This window comes from Peromyscus californicus, unplaced genomic scaffold, assembly GCF_007827085.1.
Source record: "Peromyscus californicus insignis strain IS unplaced genomic scaffold, ASM782708v3 Scaffold_10__1_contigs__length_136768540, whole genome shotgun sequence".
Lineage (NCBI taxonomy): Eukaryota > Metazoa > Chordata > Mammalia > Rodentia > Cricetidae > Peromyscus > Peromyscus californicus.
The window spans coordinates 16,753,060-16,774,385 of NW_026294391.1; the positions used below are offsets into that span (position 1 = coordinate 16,753,060).

Sequence of the window (21,326 nt, forward strand, 5' to 3'; positions counted from 1 at the left end):
TTGAACAAAATTGTTAAGAACAAACAAGGAGGAAAAGACCCTTTCTTTGAAAAATGCTATTTCTTGCTTAAGAACTGAGCTGTTGACTCGAATCTGCTCTCCGTTTGCCTAGCAGGACTTTCCCTCACCCTTCAAGTCTCGGCTCAAAAGCTCACCCCTCTGTGAACCCTCTCCTTGCCAAATTAGGCCTTCCGTATCCCAGGCGACGAAGACTCTCTGCAGAAACCTCTGCTGTAGCAACAACCATATTGGTATTTTCACTGTAGACCAAGAGCTTCTTGAGGGAAGGAAACATGCTTTTCATCTTTCTATAACTCTATGCTAGGGATATACTCGCTGCTCACTAACTTTCATTGAAGAAAAATTGGCCAAGTATATTAATATTTACAATGAAGACACGCCAAGTCAGAATCCCATCGGCACGTCACATCATACATCAGGATGTATACTATAAACATGGCAGGAGAAGTCAGGCGAAGTGCCGTAGCCATGTAACCAGAGCAGAGGCAGAAGGGTTCTTAAGGGTTTGAGACCAGCCTAGATACATAACAAGATCTTATCTCAACACCAAGATTGAAAACAAAGTAAAAAGACACGCTTTAGAGAGGCTACAGAGAAAGAAGAGCTCTTTTTCAAACTGAGATTGATTCTTACTGTTTAAATTGTGTTGTGTTGGGGGTCCACATGATTGCAGATGCCTGAGGAGGCCAGAAGAGGGCATCGGATCCCCTGGAGCAGGAGTGGATGTGCTTCCCAGTGGAAGTTCTGGGAATGAAACTCAGGCCCTTTGGAAGACCTCTTAACTGCTGAACCTTTTTTCCAGCCTAGAGGACCTCTCTGTTTTATTTTTTGTTTTGTTTTGTTTTGTTTTTACAGACATGGTTTCTCTGTAGACCAGGCTGGCATCAACTCAAAGATCCCCCTGCCTCTACCTCCCAAGTGTTGGGATTAAAGGCATGGGCCACCACCGCCCAACCCAAGAGGACCTCATACACTATTAGTGGGAATATAAATTAGTACAACCATTTACAGGAACAGTATGGTGGTTGCCCCAAAATTAAAAATAGAGCTCTTGTGAGATGACTCAGTCCCTCTTGGACGGTATTATGTCCAAAAGATATACCATCTCTAAGGTTCAAGGCCACTTGGTTACATGAGATACTATCTCATAAAAAGTAAAAGAAACACAAAAAAAGCACCTTAAACAGATAATTTTGATCAATTACACTTCAAATGCTGAAAAATACACAGCACCTTACAAAGGAAACCACAGGCTGTGTACATGCATGCCTTTAATCTGAGCTCTTAGGAGGCAAAGGTAAGCAGATTACTATGAGTTTGAGGCTAGACTGGCCTAGGGAGTTCCAGGCCACCCAAGGCTACATTGTCTCAAAAATCAAAAACTTAAAAAGAAATTTGCAAACCATATGGATAAACCTTGAAGACATTACACTAAGTGAAGTCAAACAGGCAGGTCACATAAGCATAAATGGTGCATGATTCTGCATGTGTGAGGCTGTAATTCAGAGTCACACAAAAAAGAATTGCGGTTGCAGGGAAGGAACAGAGGAGCATTATGTAATAACAGGTGCAGAGTTCTGGGTATTCGATAGGAAAAGAATTCTAAAATGGACTGGTGATAATTTTACAATAATGTGAACACAGAATGCCACTTAAATGTACACTTAAAATGATTAGGCAGTAATTTTATGTCTACTTTACGACAACTTTTAAACTAAATCTGCCAATAGGGTTTTCCTCTGAGTTTATATTTGTGTCTATTTAAAAAAAATACACTGTTTATAAAAAAAAAAGCAAAGATAAGCCACAAACTGGAAGTTTCTTTACAAAGCATGTATCTGATAATTTGTATTCAGCATAAAACCTTCCAAACAATAAAACAAATACAAGATGTGCAAGGGAGATCTGGGGCATGGCTAACGGTAGAGTACTTGTGTAGCATGCAAGAACACCCTAGGTTTGATACTCGCCCTTGCAAATAAATGATCAACAGAGCTGAACACTCTGACAAAGAGAATATATGAATGGAAATGAACAGATGAAAATAGGACCAAATCATTAGTTACTAGGAAATCAAAACCACAATGAGATGCTACTGAATACCTAACAGGATACCAACAATAGAACTAGAGAAGTCAGCTCAAGTGGTAAAGCCTTTGCCTAGCTGTGGGGTGGGGTGGTGCAATCAGCCAAGTGCTAGAAGATACAGAACTGAATCTTTTTTTTTTCTTGGGTTTTGGTTTTTCGAGACAGGGTTTCTCTGTGTAGTTTTGGTGCCTGTCCTGGAACTCACTCTGTAGACCAGGCTGGCCTCAAACTCACAGAGATCCACCTGTCTCTTCCTCCTGAGTGCTGGGATTAAAGGCGTGCACCACCACCAGCCGGCACAGAACTGAATCTTCCATATCCTGATGGGAGGTGAATGGTAGTGTCACATTGGAAACAGTTTATCAAAGACACACAAACATAATAGAAGAGGATCCAGAAATAAACCCACGCACCTAATCTTTGACAAAGCTTAGAAAAGCCAGCCTTTTCAAAATATGGTGCTGATGGTAGCCTGCAGAACGAAACAAGATCCATCATCTCTCCCCTGCACAAAAATCAATTCAAGCTGGGTGGTGGTGGCGGCGGCGGCGGCGGCGGTGGCGCACGCCTTTAATCCCAGCACTCTGGAGGCAGAGCCAGGGGGATCTCTGTGAGTTCGAGGCCAGCCTGGTCTACAGAGAGTTCCAGGACAGCCAGGGCTACACAGATAAACCCTGTCTCAAAAAACAAAAAACAAAAAAAAAAAAGAAAAGAAAAGAAAAGAAACAAAGAAACATGGAGGAAACACTTCAAGTCCAGGCATAGACAAGGACTTCAGGAAAGGTCCTAGAGCACAGGAAAGACCCCCCCAAAAGTGACAGATGGGATTGCACAAAATTAAAAGGGATCTGCACAGCTAAGGAAAGCATTGGCAGAGACAGCCCACAGACTTTGCCAAGTACACATCTGACAGTGCATTACGAAATTCTCAAAAAAACTAATGAAAATCTTTTTAAAAGAAATAGAAATGGCCAATACATTTTTTAATGTTCACCATCCTTAGCCATAGGAGAAAGGTTCCTTAAATCCACTTTGAGAATCCACCTTACCCCAGTCAGAATGGCCATTACCAGGAAAACAAATGACAATAAATGCTGGTGAGGATGTGGGGAAAGAGAAAGGCTGCTGGTGGAATCAGAAACTGGTGTAGCCACTAGGGAAAGCAGAATGGAGACTCCTTGAAAGTTAAAAATTCAACTATTGGGACTGGAGGGGCAGCTCGGTAGTTACAAAGACTTGCTGCTAGCTGGGCAATGGTGGTGCACGCCTTTAATCCCAGCACTCTGGAGGCAGAGCCAGGCGGATCTCTGTGAGTTTGAGGCCAGCCTGGTCTATAGAGCAAGATCCAGGACAGGTACCAAAACTACACAGAGAAACCCTGTCTCAAAAAACCAAAAAAGAGAGAGGAGAGAGAGAAGAAAGGAGTGAGAGAGAGAGAGAGAGAGAGAGAGAGAGAGAGAGAGAGAGAGAGAGAGAGAGAGACTTGCTGTTCCAGGGGACCAGAGTTTGGTTCCTGGCACCTATGCCACAACCTAGAACTCCAGCTCCAAGGAATCTGATGTTTTCTGGCCTCCTCAGGCACTCTCACACGTGGCATTCACTCTCGCACACTGAGTAAATCTTTAAAATGTACATACAACTATCGTACAAAACAGCTGTCCTAACTCTTGGATATACCTGAAGGAATCCAATCAGCATATTACGGGGGAACTGTATATTCATGTTTATTGCTATACTGTTTATAACAGACAAGTTAAGGACAGCCTAGATGTCCATCAACAGATGGATGGACAGTGTGTGTGTGTATGTGTGTGTGTGTGTGTGTGAGAGAGAGAGAGAGAGAGAGAGGGGGGGGGGAGAGAGAGAGAGAGAGAGAGAGAATGAAAACCAATGAATTTAAAAAGTGAACTTAGTGTGTACATCAGAGCTGGAGAGATGGCTCAGCAGTTAAGAGTATTGGCTGCTTTTGCAGAGGACCTGAGTTCAGTTCCCAGCACCCACACAGTGGCTCACAACCAACTGCCTATAATTTCAGTTCCGTGGGATCTGACCCCCTTTTCTGGCCTCTGTGGACACCAAGCCATGCATATAGTACACAGACATATGTGCAGCCAAAATAATAATAAAGTTTTTTTAATGAACATTAAATGATCCAAGTTTAGCAGTTTCTTGCAATGTTAATCATATGCTTACCATAGATTCCAGCAATCCAAGTCTAGGTAGTAATGCCAAAGAAATGAATGAACACAGTCTCACACAAGTTCTTATAGCAGCTTTATTCATAACTTCCTCCTCAACTGTAAAGAATGTCTTCCAACTTGGGATTGAATAAGCAGCAGTACATCCACACAATGGAGTATGAAATAGAAATCAGAACTATTGATACACCCAGGGATACGGATTTCAAATCTAAAGTTCACAGCAAGTTATACTCACAAGTTACATACTGTTAAATTCCACTTACAACTCTTTTTGAGAGACAAAGCAGAAAGTGAAAGCACACGTCAGTGATTGCCATGGGTTGGGTCTAGAGAACTGGATTTGACTATCACAGCACGAGATGGTTGGGAAGGCTAACAGAATCCTTCTGTTCTTGTGTTCACGGTTACTCCTCTTTATCCAGTTATCAGTGCTAATGCAACTGTATTTTACTCGAATGTAAAGTTTCAAAGTACAAAGCTAAAAGCTTAATGGTATAAAGTAAGCCCCTGTGTGACTTATGACATCCATACTAAGGAACAGTATCTGTGGATGGGGGCAGGCTATATTACAAGGAGACATGGTAAGTTTGGGGGGAACACCACAACAATTCTGTATACTTTTTTTCTGTTGTTGTTGGTTTTTGTTTGTTTTCCAAGACATAGCTTCTCTATGTAACAGTTCTGGCTGTCCAGGAACTCACTTTGTAGATTGGGCTGGCCTCGAACTCAGAGATCTACCTGCCTCCACCTTCCAAGTGCTGGGATTAGAGGCATGTACCACCACTGCCTGACTAAAAATTCTGTATCTTGATAATGGTGGCAGACCACCCCTATTAACAGGTATCCAAACTTACAGAATTTAAGATTATAAAGGATGAAATTTATTGTAGAAAAATTATTTTTTAAAATGAGAAAAAGATCCAAGAAATTGCTTTAGGAGTTAAGACACAACCAGGCATGATGGCAAACACCTGTAAACCCAGCACTTGGGAAGCTGACCAGAAGGCTCTGGAGTTCAAGACCACCCTGGGTTACATGGGGGAGACCCTCTGCGCGCGCGCGCGCGCACACACACACACACACACACACACACACACACACACACACACACACACACACACACACACACCCGTAAGATACAACAGAGTTAGAATATCGTTATTTTGGTCTGCTTTGAGACAGTCTCTTACTCTGCGGTCCAGGCTGGACTCAGATTCACAGCCATCTTCTCGCCTCAGCATCTTCAGTGCTGGGATTACTGGTGTGAGGCACCCACCTGGTCAGAGTCCAAAATTCTTATCCTGGCATAATTATTTTAGTTCTATTTTATTTTGGATAGATTATGTTCCCAAGGGTCTAGATGCTTTTATTTCTAATATATTATTATCTACCAAAACTTCAATGAAATCAGTGAACTAAGTTGAACACCATTTAAAGAGACTTGGAAAGCAGTTTTCATAAAATGTTACCAGTTTTTAAAACCAGAGTAGAGAAAATACACTTAGAAGTTCTGACAACAGAAAACACCACAGGGTAGATGCCTGACCAGTGTTCCTATGTTGAGAAGGCAATATAATACAGCAGAAAAGGCTAGCATAGGATTTTAATCACACTCCTTTTAAACCTAGCACACCGCCATTTAATGCTGGTTTGAGCACATTCAGTCAGCTTCCTGAGCCTTATCCCTTCCTGGTAGGGATGTACGGCAAGTTAAAGGAGCTAACTGCTTCTCAGAGATTGGTAGTTTATGCTCAGCCAGTATCTAACTCTGTCTGAAAAACATGGGTATGGGCTGCATTCCCTCAACATCCTGCAGCCAACGGCTTTCCAACTCACTATGACAGGGTATCTATACCCCTTGTAGAATTTTCATCCCTCTTCCCTATCCCCAGACACTTCCAGAAACATACAAGACTCTACTCCTACGCTACCCAGATGAGGACCTACCTATTGATTTGGAAAATGGGCAGCCAAGAGCCTTAGGGATGTCTAGGCACTGAGATCTTGTGGGGTGATAAAAACAGAAAGGATCACCCGTCCGGGGACAACCCCACCACCACTGCCACCAGGTTTCTCAGCAGTCCATCCTTTAGAAGATTCACCTTCCCTAAGAGGTCAACCCTTATCAGCCTAACCCACAGGGTAGAACACAGGAACTGAGGGTACAGGTTACATTGCTAACACTTGGACTTTGCTTCTTTGTATTTTTAATAATTACATTTTTATTTATTTATTTACTATTGGTTTTTCAAGACAGAGTTTCTTCCTGTAGTCCTGGACCAGGCTGGCCTCGAACTCACAGAGATCCGCCTGCCTCTGCCTCCTGAGTGCTGGGATTAAAGGCACGCGCCACCACCGCCCGGACTCTTACTTGTTTTGGGTTGTTTTATTGAGAAAGGGTCTTGCCAGATAGTCCAGGTTGTCCTGTAACTTGCAATCCTCCTAGCTCCAGTCTCCCAAGTGTCAGGATTTCAGGTATGTAGGTACCATGCCAAGACTCTGCTGATATTTTATCTTGTAAAACACAGTGGGAGCTGGGAGTGGTGACAAAAGCGTGTAATCCACTACTTGGGAGGCTGAGTAAGCAAAGTGAGATCCAAAGCAAGACTCTTTCTCCAATGATAATAATAATACAGCTTGGCAATAGAATGTTTGTCTAACACGTGTGACGACCTATTAGGTTCAATCCTTGGCACCACAAAAACAAACAAATAGTCATTTTCCAAGACAGCAAGAATTAAATAGAGGGTACTGGGGTTTGGCAGTTCCAGACCTTTAAGACTCTTAACTGATGAGAATGGAGGGCACTGTGGCAGAAGATACATGGTGTGGGAGGTGTTCTTCTACTATGTAGGTACATCAGGGAGAATCGAAGGACACCTGTATTCTCCCATCCCATAGGAAACAAACAGTGTTTGCAGTATGAGGGGAAGATCAGCTGCTCAGTCTCCAGCAGTGTCGTCGCTGTTGCCAGAGAGGTCGAGGATCGACATCATGGAATCGGACAACTTATTGGCGATTTTATCTGTAGATGGAGAAAAACAGGCAATCTTTGGGGGGCTGGCTTGGCCAACAGAAGACCTGTCACAGCCAGCTTATCACTAGCTTGGCCTATCCCAACCTTCCCACAGGCTCAGTTACTCATCTAATCATTCAGCCAAACTGATGGGCCATTCAAACTGTCATTCAACCTCACAGGCAGACCCATTCACTGTGAAGTGATCACCCCAGCATAGCTTCAATTCAGGTGTTCAGACTCACAGGATTTCAAGTATTTTTGTGTCTAAGTACCAAAATAGTAACTCCCTCCTACTGTGTGAACTTAGCACTCCTCCATTACCCTACCCACCCCCAAACGAGCATTCATAGCAAAGGAGCGCCCAGCAGTACTGGCTTTGAGCCTGAATGCTTACCACTCACTGAATGCTTACCACTCACAGCTCTCATCCACCAGACATACATGTTCCTCAGGATTCCCAGAGACTTCTCCAGGAAGCCTCTGCTGACTCCCCCTATCTCCAAGCTGGGTTATCTTCAAGCTCTCTTGAAGTGCTTGCTATATGTGCCCTCAGGGTGATGATTCGACACTGTCAAGTGTCTGTTCTGTCTCCTCTCTACTCCCTAACAAGACTTGGAATTTCAGGGCAATCCATCCCTGGATTCCTAGGACTCTGTAGAGCCAGAAGATGGCTATAAAATATGGCCTAGTTAAAAAGAGGAGATGTCACAGAGTCAATCAACCCTACCAACATTTGTATTTTGTTGTTTTGTTTTGTTTTGAAACCGGGTTTCTTTGTGTAACAGCCCTGGCTGTCCTGGAACTTGCTTTGTAGACCAGGCTGGCCTCGAACTCACAGAAACCTGCTTGCCTCTGCCTCCTGAGTGCTGGGATTAAAAACATGCACCACCACCACAATGTGGCTACATTTGTATTTTGTGACCACAGATACTGAAGAGTAAGCATACTTACCTTTATTAATTCACTAAAAAACTGTTTTCTCACTCCTCGGTCTCCACAGAGGATAACAAACCCACAGCTTTACTAAAACAATGTAGTTTCTTCACATAACCTATACACATCCTCCTGCACATTGAGATTTCTTATATCCAATCCAATACAAATACTATGAAATGGCTGCTATACTGTGTTGTTCAAGAAACAGGGACAAGAAACATAGCCTGCACCTATCTTAACTTTACAATTTTATTAGCCAGGCATAGTGGCACACGCCTTTAATCCTAGCACTTGGAGGCAGAGGCAGGTGGATCTCTGAGTTCAAGGCCAACTTGGTCTACATAGTGAGTTCCAGGCCAGAGCTACATAATGAGACCCTGTCTTGAAAAAAAAAAAACAACCAAAAAATTATTCTATGGATATGTATATATGTCTGAGACTATGTATGTGCACCACCTGCATGCTAAGTGCCTGGAGAGGTCAGAAGAGGCATTGGATGCCCTGAAACTGGAGTTACAGACAGTTGTGAGTCATTATGTGGGTGCTGGGAACCAAACCTGGGTCTTCTGCAAGAACAAGTGCTCTTAAGATGGAAAGAGTCAGCTTTGTAGCTCCTAGAGATGCAGTTGCTTCCAAATGTTTATTTTCACTTGACTGAATCTGTAGGACAGAAGCCACAGATATGGAGGACCAACTATATATATTCTGAAAACCTGAATGAGTCAGCTGCACAAAGGACCACCATTTATACAAAAAGAAGGAATTCTTTTGTGTCTTAATGTGGAAATATTCCAAAGACACAGAATGGAGAAATTATGAAGCAAAAATTGTATTTTCAGTGACAAGCATTGGTATAGAAAAGAAGACACAGAATGTAAGACTTCTGAATACATCTGTCTTAAGGAGGGCAAGAAATTAGCTGGGCAGTGGTGGCGTACACCTTTGATCCCAACACTAGAGAGGCAGAGGCAGAGGCAGACAGATCGCTATGAGTTCAAAGCCAGCCTGATCTACAGAGTGAGTTCCAGGACAGCCAGGGCTACACAGTGAAACCCTGTCTCAAGAAAAAAAAGAGGAGGAAGGGCAAGAAATTAACCAGCTGCCTATAGTGGGAAGCCTTAAGAGATTTGACTTTGTATCCTCTGGGATTCCAAATGCATTTCCTACCAATACAGTACAAATGAAAATACACATTCTGCCCGGCATGGTGGCACATGCCTTTAATCCCACTTGCCAGTCCATGAGCTTCCTAACCCCATCGCTCCAGGATTTCTAAGATGCTTATTCAAGAAGATCCGAACTCTGCCCCCAATCATGCATTTTCAGAGCATAGGGATGGCCAGGTACCCCTACCTGAACGCTTCTGCAATTTTTTCTTATTCTTCAAGGCAGATGCCAGAGCCTGGCCTTGTTGAAGTGGGTCTGTCTCCAAGATCCTCTGCAACATCGGGCGGCGGTCCACTGAACTGACTTCCACTATACGATTGTTTTGGGGGCAATGGTGGTCCACATTGCGTTTAGGCCACCCCATCTGTTGACGGTTTGGTTTGGTACAATACCCAGTGAGGTTTCCAATCTGGGGAGAAAAAGAATAATGATGGGGTCTTGATCTCCAAACACTCCTGAAGAGAAACTAAGGATAGGCTTGAGTAAGAAGGAGTCTGGAGCCAGTGATGGCTCCACCATATCCTAACTGGTGCTTAGTTAGCCTATGAGACTCAATTTGTTCATGTGTCAAACAGCAGTGAACACTGGATAGCTTGCAAGGCTTTTTAAAAGAATAATTTGAAAAGGAAAAGGAAGCAGTAATAGCTTACACCTGTAATCTAGCAGTCACGAGGCTGAGGCAAGATTGCCATAAGCGTAAGGTCAGTCTGGACTACATGGTTTAGTTCTAGGTTAGTTTGGGCTACAGAGTAAGACTGTCTCAAAACAAAGAGTCACTCCATTAATAACAATTCATATTATGATCCTTTGTTGAAATAACCCAAGGCCTTACTCAGCTAGTATTCTTTTCTAAGACAGGGTTTCTTTGTGTAACAGCCCTGGCTGTCCTGGAACTAGCTCTGTAGACCAGGCTGGCCTGGCCTCTGCCTCCCAAGTGTTGAGATTAAAGGTGTGCGCCACCATGACCCAGCTACAGCTAGTATTTTTAACACTCACTTCATGCCCGACTATGGGGGACAATCCTGGGAACAAAGAAATAAGTCAGATTTAGTTCTACCTTCAGTAAGTAACCAAGCTAAACCTAACTCAGAGCATGTTGTCTACCTATGGGGTACTACAAAGGGTATCTGTGTGACAGGTACACGTGAGTAGTAAAAGCAAATATTAACAAAGCATTTACTATGTATCGCGTACCAATCTAACATACAAATATGCACATACCTAAGGAAATATGTATTCACATAAACATGGGTCAAGCAACGATGGGCCACATATGTGATGGTGGCCTGCCACAAACATCTTAGTTTATGTAAGTACACTCTAGGATATTTCCACAATGAAGATCCTATCAAGGTAGGCATGGTAGCATACTCATAGTCTCAGCACTCAGGAGGTAGAGGCAGGGAGAACAGGAGTTCAAAGCCAGTCTCAGTGACACTGAGTTTTGAAGGTAGCTAGGCTCCATAAGACTGTCTCAAAAATCCTAAAACACTGTACTTCTTAGAACATAGCCTTGCTGTTAAGCAGCACTATGTGACTATATTAACTCCTTTTGTATGTATTACTAATTTAATTCCTGTTAAGAATGCACCTGAGGCTGGGCGGGCGGTGGTGGCGCACACCTTTATTCTCAGCACTCGGGAGGCAGAGCCAGGCGGATCTCTGTGAGTTTGAGGCCAGCCTGGTCTACAGAGCGAGATCCAAGACAGAGAAACCCTGTCTGGGGGGATGCACCTGAAGTCACAGAGCTAGCAAGTAAGCAGTGGGGTAAATTAAGACCCCAATAGCCTGGCTCTATAGCTTGTGAGTATAACTACCCACTGCCCTATAGTAAAGGTAAGATGGGTTGGTTTGAGCCAAGCTACTAAGGTTAGTGACAGAGATAGCATTCACTACACAGTATGCCCATACAGTACTTCTTGGGAGTTGTGTAACAAGGTGGCCTGCTGAAGGCCCTGGATTGAGTCTGGAATTTGTAGTACAAAAATGGGGGACTACTGTCAGTTTCTAAGAAATACACTATGTCCAGGGACGTATGGCTCAGTGAAAAGTATCATTTGGAAAGGTAGCCTTAAACAGACAAGTTTATAGATTTTTTTTCTTCTTTAGGCAACAGGAAACTTCTAGAACTATGTGAAGATGGGAAGAGTGTGACTCCTGCTACTGTACAAGTTCAGACCTTACCTTCTACTATGTATTGACTAAAGGTGAGTTTCCTCCCTGGCCAACCTGAGCCCGTTTCTTTCTGAATGACTATTCTCATTAGCATGGCAACAAGACATTTTCGTTAATAAATCTTTCTAGATATTATATCACCATGAAAAATAAAGGACAGCTCTTGAAGTAATCATGTGACACAATCTCTAAACCAATTTTAAGTGAGATAAGCCCGGAACAATAGGAAAAGCATCCTCTATTTTAACGAGTTACTTAGGGCTGGATGTGGCTCAGTGGTAAAGGGCTTGCCCAGCACTTATGCCACTGCCCAGAGAACTCAGCCTTCAAGATACAGCTTAAAGGCTCCCTGAGCACCTAACTAGTATATAGTTTAGGGCCCTTAGATACGGGCTGTTCTCTTATTATCACCCACCCCTAATCACTCCTCCTATGTGTCTGAAATGAAAATTCTGGAGGAACAGAGACAGCGTGACTGAAAAAAAAGATGGTGGGAAAACATTCAGTCATACGATGCCATGAAGATCTTGTATAGCAAGCCATGGAGAAGTGTTTAAGTAGGGAAAGTGACAGGGTCAGACTAGGTTATTAGGAACCACAGAACAGCCAGGCATGATGGCACATGCCTGTAATCTCAGCACTGGGCAGTTGGAAGGCAAGAGGATCGGGTGTTCAAAGCCAGCCTTGGCTACATGAGACCCTGTCTCAAACAGCAACAAAAGAAATCATGAAGCATATATCCAGGTAAGTTGAGGACTAGAAGCATACTCCAGGATTACAGGAATCACAGAGATGAGAAATTTCGATCACGTCTCAAGAAATATGGTAAGGAATAGCTATGGGATTTGGTGACTAAAAGCGTATGAGATCCTGGATACTAGTCAGGGAAGGAGAATCATCTGCTAACTGAATAACTGGGTGGCCAAGATGGTGACACCTGTTCTATGGACTGGAGCCAGCCAGGGCTGCGAAAGCTGCTTGAAAGAGCTCCTCAGACATGTCATTGTCTGGCAAAGTACACACCAGGTCGAGCATGCACTAGTCCACAGGAAGTGTGCAAGCAACTCAGACCTCACTACCCCAGGAGCCATATGTGGAAGGAACTGACTGCTTCCCAGAACCCTGTGCAGGAGACAAGTGTCATGAGGATGTGGAGAGGTACCTTATATACGGTGGTTTTATTTTCAATGGCGTCTGCTATTTTCACCAGCGGAGAATGGAGCCACTTGACCTCCATTTCTTGTGGGTCCATGTCCCCCAAAAGCTCATCGGATTCTCCCACGGCCAAGCCTTAAACGCAAACACCATGGTTAGGATCCTGGCTCCCCCTTTGCTGCCAGCCCTCTGATCAGGCCTTGGCAAAAAGGACATGAGGGGAGTGGGGGTGAGTGAGGCTGTTTCTGCTGAGAGGGTACATAACAAAGATTTAAAAGCAAGAATACTAATCCAGGTGGTGCATACCTGTAATCCCAGCACTTGGGAGGGTAAAGCAGGAGGATCATGAGTTCAAGGCCAGCCAGAGCTGTATGTCGAGACCCTGTCTCAAAATAAAAACAAAACAAAAGCATGAATATTATAGGACAATCGCCTGCTGGGAGTCAGCCTTGCGGTTTCAGCTTGCTCATGTGAGAAAAGGGAATTCCACAACTCTTACTCATAGGATTAAGGTAAAACCCAGCAGAGGACACCTACGGTACTCTGGCTCAAATGTGATGAAGGGAGCCATGAGGATTCCCTTCCTAGGACCAGGCCTCTCTTCTCCTCCTCCAGCCTTGCCTAGAACTGACCTCCACCGCAACCCTGAGACATGCCTATTGCTTTGTGCCACATTACCCTCATATTTACATCTATCAACTTTATCCCACCACTTCACTGAACGTCATAATTCCTATTCACTCTTCAAGATCCAACACTAGGACCAACTCCTCCAAATGCTTTTTACCCCTATCCTCTTCCTCATGCTCATCTCAACTCCCTGTAGTGACGACCCTCCTCTTGTCCTTATAAATCCAGCCAGGGTCAACCATCACCATTAGAACATGAGTTCAAATCCCTCTCAACTGTCCACTTGACAGAATCAGAAATTAAATTCAACAGGAAGGCTGACTTGCCTGAAGCCACACATGGAATAAACTAGAAATCAGGCAAGTCTTCTCGTCCTCTTTTGTAATCCTGGACTTTAGAGGACCCAGAGAAGAAAATGACTGGCCTTCAAGAAAAACAGAAACAAGACTTTGGGCCAAGTAGAGCTTTCTCAGATGTTCCCAAGTGTATGACCAGAGAGCCATGGGCAGAGCAGAGAATGAAGTAGGAACCACAAGCCAAGGCTACAAATAGTATCTAAGAGCAGAAGCCTACTCACCAGTTTTAGCAAGTCCTACCTCCATATACCCCAGAGAGCATCTACAGAGCATAGATTTACTATATGCCAGGCTCTATTCCTCTGTATCTTTTACTCCTTTTGGGGTGCTGAGAGTCAAACCAGGGCCTTGTGAATGCTATGCATGAGTTGTACTGCTGACCTATACCCCGGTCCTCTTTTACAAATTAAGTAAATCTCCACGATACCCTTATGGAGTGGGGCTACTGTTCTTACTTTACAAAAGAGATCACTGAGACAGGGTGAAGTGAACAGACTTGTTCAGTATCATATAGCTAGTGAGAAACAAAACTTAGATTTACTTAATTGCAGGCAGCTCATACTTATAACCACTTCACCACTCTGAGGGACTTCAGGCAATAGAACAGAGAGCTGGTGCCAAGGCCAGTGCTGCCTACCACTGTCTATGTGCCCTTTAGCAAATAAGACTCTTTGTGACACAGGGTCTCACTATGGAGCTCTGGCTGGCTTGGAACTCACAGAGATCACCTGCTTCTGCCTCTCAGGTAGTGGGATTAAAGGCATGTTCCACCACACCTAGTAAATATAATCTTTCATTCACTCAGCTATCTCACTAGCCAATGGTGATAAGAAAATCTAAGAATGCTGAGAAGATCCTAGGGCAGCCAGGTATGGTGGCATATACCAATACTCAAGAACCTGATGGGACAGAATTCCCTAAAGTTCAAAGCCAGCCTAGGCTGTGAGCACCAGGTCAATCAAGGCTACATAGTAAAATACTGTCTAAGAAAGCCTAGAGAACCTGTGGGTGTAGCTCAGTGGTAGAGTGCCTGTCTAGCCTGCACAAGGCCCTGGGTTTAGTCCTCAACATCGCTTTTTTTTTAAGCCTAAGGCAATAGGAAGGGGGAGAATAGGGAGGACCATTTGGTCATTTGATTTGGCTGGGATTGCAGACCCATGCAAACATACACACCTAAGAAGGAATTTTTGAGCCTTTAATCCAGCACTCAGGAGGTAGAGGTAGTCAGATCACTGAGTTCATGGACAGCCTAGTCTACATAATGAGTTATAGTCAGCCAAGGGCTACATAGTGAGACCTGTCTCAAAAACACACCCCTCCACAGCTTTTTAAAGGGATATTTCTCTTTCTTTCTTTCTTTCTTTCTTTCTTTCTTTCTTTCTTTCTTTTTTTTTTTTTTTTTTTTTGGTTTTTTGAGACAGGGTTTCTTTGTGTGGTTTTGGTGCCTGTCCTGAATCTCGCTCTGTAGACCAAACTGGCCCTGAACTCACAGAGATCTGCCTGGCTCTGCCTCCCGAGTGCTGGGATTAAAGATGTGCGCCACCACTGCCCAGCTTAAAGGGATATTTCAACCTAAAAGAAAGAAATGGAGTCTCATGTGGCGGTAGTGGTGCACCCCTTTAATCGCAGCACTCTTTATGGAGGCGGAACCAGGTGGATCTCTGTGAGTTCAAAGCCAGCCTGTCTACAGAGTGAGTTCCAGGACAGGCACCAAAACTACACAGAGAAACCCTGTCTCGGAAAAAAAAGAAAAGAAAAGAAATGGAGTCTCACTTCCAAAGAACCTAAAGGGGTACCAGTTAGTCAGCCAATCTACCAAATGTTTACCACCACCCCTACCCTCATAGTCCAAACTAGAACTTTCTACCTTGCAGGACAGTGAATAAAATTTAACACCAAGCCCCAAGTAGCCCCAGGGAAGGAGAGATCAAATGTGTGATCTGACACGGGGTCTGGGGTCTAGTGGAACAAAACCAGTCGCCCCACCCATCCACACTTACACTCCATGGTGTCTTCATTGGCCTGCTCAGTATCTTCGATATCAAAGACCTCAGTCATCTCCTTAACAATCTCGGCACTGAGATGGGTGGGCAGAGTGTGAGTAGGTGGCGGTGGGATATAGAAGCTGATCTTCCCACTATATTGGGAGAGAAGGGGAGGTCAGTGGTGATGTCGCTGAGAACAAATAACCTACCAAAGAGGACATAGGATGAGAAATCCACGCAATGGCTTTCCGAACAATGTGTTGAACTGCTCCATAACCACTAGGCACGAGTACCAAGAAAGGCCTGACCAGTTCTTCAGCTGTCCCCTACCTTGGGACCCAGGAGGTCAGGCTGTCCCACTGGCATCAGTGAATGCCACCTCTTACTCTACCCCTTCCTCACCTCACCCAGTCAGCCAGGACAGCTTTGGCAGCCTGCTCTTGACTATATACACCTCCCTTCTTCTTCTTTCCCAAGCGGTGGGCCACTGCAGTCAAAAAGTGCTCAGTAGTCTGGAATCCAGAGACACCATAGTAGTTGGAAATCTAGCAAAATTGAAGAAGAAAAGTCATGAGAACAAGTGAAGGACCTTTGAAGTAGTGGGATAGGGCATCCACTGAGGACCCTGCTCCAAACCTCCTCCAGGTTGCAGCGCTGAAGGATGGTCTCCACCGGGGTCACAGGGTCTGCCAGCTTCTGCACATGGACGCAATTACGCAGGATGGTGCCAACCTCTGAATTGGGTCCTGGGACAATGCCTGGAGCATCTAGCAGCCTGATGAACTTGTCTAAGTAGACCTCCTGCATGAATCTGGAGAGAGAAAAACAAGGCCCAGCTGTACCCGAGAGCTAGTCACAAATGTTGGGCCTGGAGAGGTTGAAGAGAGGTAAAAGAAGAGAGGGAAGATATAATTCAGATGAAGTAGAGAAATGTAGGACCAGGGGGATCTGAGGTGCTATAGAGCCAGTCTCTTTCACTGGGGACTTAGGATCTCAGGCAAGTTTCTGACTCTCTGGGTCTCAGTTGCTTCAGTATTTGCAGTTATAAAAGACCCAGCAGCCAACACCTGGGATAGGCTAGGTAAATGAGGGCTATTAGTAAGATTCCTAAACCCACGGTATGAATCAGAGGATGGTCCACAATTAGGAAAGGGGCAGGGGCTGAAGGCACGTGAGCTATGATGGAATGGTAATGTCAAGGATTTGTGAAGCAGGGAAGTGGGCAGATCTTACTTTGTGACACCAGGAACAGCTCCCACACTACACGCACGGCTGCGCTTCAGGCTATTGATCAGACTGCTCTTTCCCACATTGGGAAGGCCTGCAAAGTAGGAACAGAATACTCAGGGCAGGAAGTGCTCACAGGAATTCAGGCCAGCTTGCTTAAGAAAGGGCCTGGCAGAGGCAGTAACCAGGTCATGGACAAGCTGAAAGTAGAGTCTGGCCTCCTGTCTTCCCACCCCAGACCCTGGGCAAGCCTCTACAGGGTATTTCTAGTTCTCTCCTCCTTTTCTGGCATTCTAGGCATACAGGGCCCTCTCTCTAGATGTGCAGTCTACCTCCCACCACAACCAGCCTGGAGAGGTGCTCCATATAAGGAAGGCCTCATAGACATGACCCAACAGAAGGTGGAGTCTAGTGTTGAAACAGACCACCTGTTCTGACATGTAACTCCCCTGGGGAGAAGGGACTACTCTCCAGATGCCCCCTGTCTACACAGCCGTCTTCGCCTGTGGCATCTTTGTAGCTGAGCACCTGTGCACCGCTCTCAGGCTAGGGCTGTCTCTGTGAGTTTCTCTCTCCCTGCCCTCTATGTGTACTCAAGTATACCAGTATGTACAACTCTCTCACATGTGTGCCTGGGAAGATCTGGGTACTTACCTGGAGGTCTATATACCTCTATGTGTCTATATACCTCTATGTGTACTCAAGTGTACCAGGATGTACAGCTCTCTCACATGTGTGCCTGGGAAGATCTGGGTACTTACCTGGAGGTCTATATACCTCTATGTGTCTATATACCTCTATGTGTACTCAAGTGTACCAGGATGTACAGCTCTCTCACATGTGTGCCTGGGAAGATCTGGGTACTTACCTGGAGGTCTATATACCTCTATGTGTCTATATACCTCTATGTGTACTCAAGTGTACCAGGATGTACAGCTCTCTCACATGTGTGCCTGGGAAGACCTGGGTACTTACCTGGAAGTCTATATACCTCTATGTGTCTATATACCTCTATGTGTACTCAAGTGTACCAGGATGTACAGCTCTCTCACATGTGTGCCTGGGAAGACCTGGGTACTTACCTGGAAGTCTATATACCTCTATGTGTCTATATACCTCTATGTGTACTCAAGTGTACCAGGATGTACAGCTCTCTCACATGTGTGCCTGGGAAGATCTGGGTACTTACCTGGAGGTCTATATACCTCTATGTGTCTATATACCTCTATGTGTACTCAAGTGTACCAGGATGTACAGCTCTCTCACATGTGTGCCTGGGAAGATCTGGGTACTTACCTGGAGGTCTATATACCTCTATGTGTCTATATACCTCTATGTGTACTCAAGTGTACCAGGATGTACAGCTCTCTCACATGTGTGCCTGGGAAGATCTGGGTACTTACCTGGAGGTCTATATACCTCTATGTGTCTATATACCTCTATGTGTACTCAAGTGTACCAGGATGTACAGCTCTCTCACATGTGTGCCTGGGAAGATCTGGGTACTTACCTGGAGGTCTATATACCTCTATGTGTCTATATACCTCTATGTGTACTCAAGTGTACCAGGATGTACAGCTCTCTCACATGTGTGCCTGGGAAGATCTGGGTACTTACCTGGAGGTCTATATACCTCTATGTGTCTATATACCTCTATGTGTACTCAAGTGTACCAGGATGTACAGCTCTCTCACATGTGTGCCTGGGAAGATCTGGGTACTTACCTGGAGGTCTATATACCTCTATGTGTCTATATACCTCTATGTGTACTCAAGTGTACCAGGATGTACAGCTCTCTCACATGTGTGCCTGGGAAGATCTGGGTACTTACCTGGAGGTCTATATACCTCTATGTGTCTATATACCTCTATGTGTACTCAAGTGTACCAGGATGTACAGCTCTCTCACATGTGTGCCTGGGAAGATCTGGGTACTTACCTGGAGGTCTATATACCTCTATGTGTCTATATACCTCTATGTGTACTCAAGTGTACCAGGATGTACAGCTCTCTCACATGTGTGCCTGGGAAGACCTGGGTACTTACCTGGAAGTCTATATACCTCTATGTGTCTATATACCTCTATGTGTACTCAAGTGTACCAGGATGTACAGCTCTCTCACATGTGTGCCTGGGAAGACCTGGGTACTTACCTGGAAGTCTATATACCTCTATGTGTCTATATACCTCTATGTGTACTCAAGTGTACCAGGATGTACAGCTCTCTCACATGTGTGCCTGGGAAGATCTGGGTACTTACCTGGAGGTCTATATACCTCTATGTGTCTATATACCTCTATGTGTACTCAAGTGTACCAGGATGTACAGCTCTCTCACATGTGTGCCTGGGAAGATCTGGGTACTTACCTGGAGGTCTATATACCTCTATGTGTCTATATACCTCTATGTGTACTCAAGTGTACCAGGATGTACAGCTCTCTCACATGTGTGCCTGGGAAGATCTGGGTACTTACCTGGAGGTCTATATACCTCTATGTGTCTATATACCTCTATGTGTACTCAAGTGTACCAGGATGTACAGCTCTCTCACATGTGTGCCTGGGAAGATCTGGGTACTTACCTGGAGGTCTATATACCTCTATGTGTCTATATACCTCTATGTGTACTCAAGTGTACCAGGATGTACAGCTCTCTCACATGTGTGCCTGGGAAGATCTGGGTACTTACCTGGAGGTCTATATACCTCTATGTGTCTATATACCTCTATGTGTACTCAAGTGTACCAGGATGTACAGCTCTCTCACATGTGTGCCTGGGAAGATCTGGGTACTTACCTGGAGGTCTATATACCTCTATGTGTCTATATACCTCTATGTGTACTCAAGTGTACCAGGATGTACAGCTCTCTCACATGTGTGCCTGGGAAGACCTGGGTACTTACCTGGAAGTCTATATACCTCTATGTGTCTATATACCTCTATGTGTACTCAAGTGTACCAGGATGTACAGCTCTCTCACATGTGTGCCTGGGAAGACCTGGGTACTTACCTGGAAGTCTATATACCTCTATGTGTCTATATACCTCTATGTGTACTCAAGTGTACCAGGATGTACAGCTCTCTCACATGTGTGCCTGGGAAGATCTGGGTACTTACCTGGAAGTCTATATACCTCTATGTGTCTATATACCTCTATGTGTACTCAAGTGTACCAGGATGTACAGCTCTCTCACATGTGTGCCTGGGAAGACCTGGGTACTTACCTGGAGGTCTATATACCTCTATGTGTCTATATACCTCTATGTGTACTCAAGTGTACCAGGATGTACAGCTCTCTCACATGTGTGCCTGGGAAGGTCTGGGTACTTACCTGGAGGTCTATATACCTCTATGTGTCTATATACCTCTATGTGTACTCAAGTGTACCAGGATGTACAGCTCTCTCACATGTGTGCCTGGGAAGACCTGGGTACTTACCTGGAGGTCTATATACCTCTATGTGTCTATATACCTCTATGTGTACTCAAGTGTACCAGGATGTACAGCTCTCTCACATGTGTGCCTGGGAAGATCTGGGTACTTACCTGGAGGTCTATATACCTCTATGTGTCTATATACCTCTATGTGTACTCAAGTGTACCAGGATGTACAGCTCTCTCACATGTGTGCCTGGGAAGGTCTGGGTACTTACCTGGAAGTCTATATACCTCTATGTGTCTATATACCTCTATGTGTACTCAAGTGTACCAGGATGTACAGCTCTCTCACATGTGTGCCTGGGAAGGTCTGGGTACTTACCTGGAAGTCTATATACCTCTATGTGTCTATATACCTCTATGTGTACTCAAGTGTACCAGGATGTACAGCTCTCTCACATGTGTGCCTGGGAAGATCTGGGTACTTACCTGGAGGTCTATATACCTCTATGTGTCTATATACCTCTATGTGTACTCAAGTGTACCAGGATGTACAGCTCTCTCACATGTGTGCCTGGGAAGGTCTGGGTACTTACCTGGAAGTCTATATACCTCTATGTGTCTATATACCTCTATGTGTACTCAAGTGTACCAGGATGTACAGCTCTCTCACATGTGTGCCTGGGAAGATCTGGGTACTTACCTGGAGGTCTATATACCTCTATGTGTCTATATACCTCTATGTGTACTCAAGTGTACCAGGATGTACAGCTCTCTCACATGTGTGCCTGGGAAGGTCTGGGTACTTACCTGGAAGTCTATATACCTCTATGTGTCTCTTGGTCACTTTTTCATTTCAAATGTGACTGCTTTACCCTTTTTTTTCTTTTTTTGGTTTTTCTCCGTGTAGTTTTGGTTCCTGTCCTAGAGTTCACTCTGTAGACCAGACTGGCCTTGAACTCAGAGATCTGCCTGCCTCTGCCTCCGGAGT

General features: G+C 44.7%; 1 protein-coding gene across 1 annotated transcript in view; it reads right to left on the bottom strand.

Moving 5' to 3' along the window:
* Positions 1–4,366: 4,366 nt before the first annotated feature.
* Gnl3l (G protein nucleolar 3 like) overlaps positions 4,367–21,326 on the bottom strand; it is a 36,408-nt gene continuing 19,448 nt past the window's right edge. The window contains exons 10-16 of the mRNA XM_052757756.1: positions 16,967–17,054; positions 16,370–16,544; positions 16,136–16,278; positions 15,749–15,885; positions 12,770–12,897; positions 9,619–9,841; positions 4,367–7,335 (exon numbers count right to left, since the gene is read on the bottom strand). Of these exons, the coding sequence (XP_052613716.1) occupies positions 7,253–7,335; positions 9,619–9,841; positions 12,770–12,897; positions 15,749–15,885; positions 16,136–16,278; positions 16,370–16,544; positions 16,967–17,054 (977 nt within the window). The 3' untranslated portion in view covers positions 4,367–7,252. The remainder of the gene's footprint in view (positions 7,336–9,618; positions 9,842–12,769; positions 12,898–15,748; positions 15,886–16,135; positions 16,279–16,369; positions 16,545–16,966; positions 17,055–21,326) is intronic.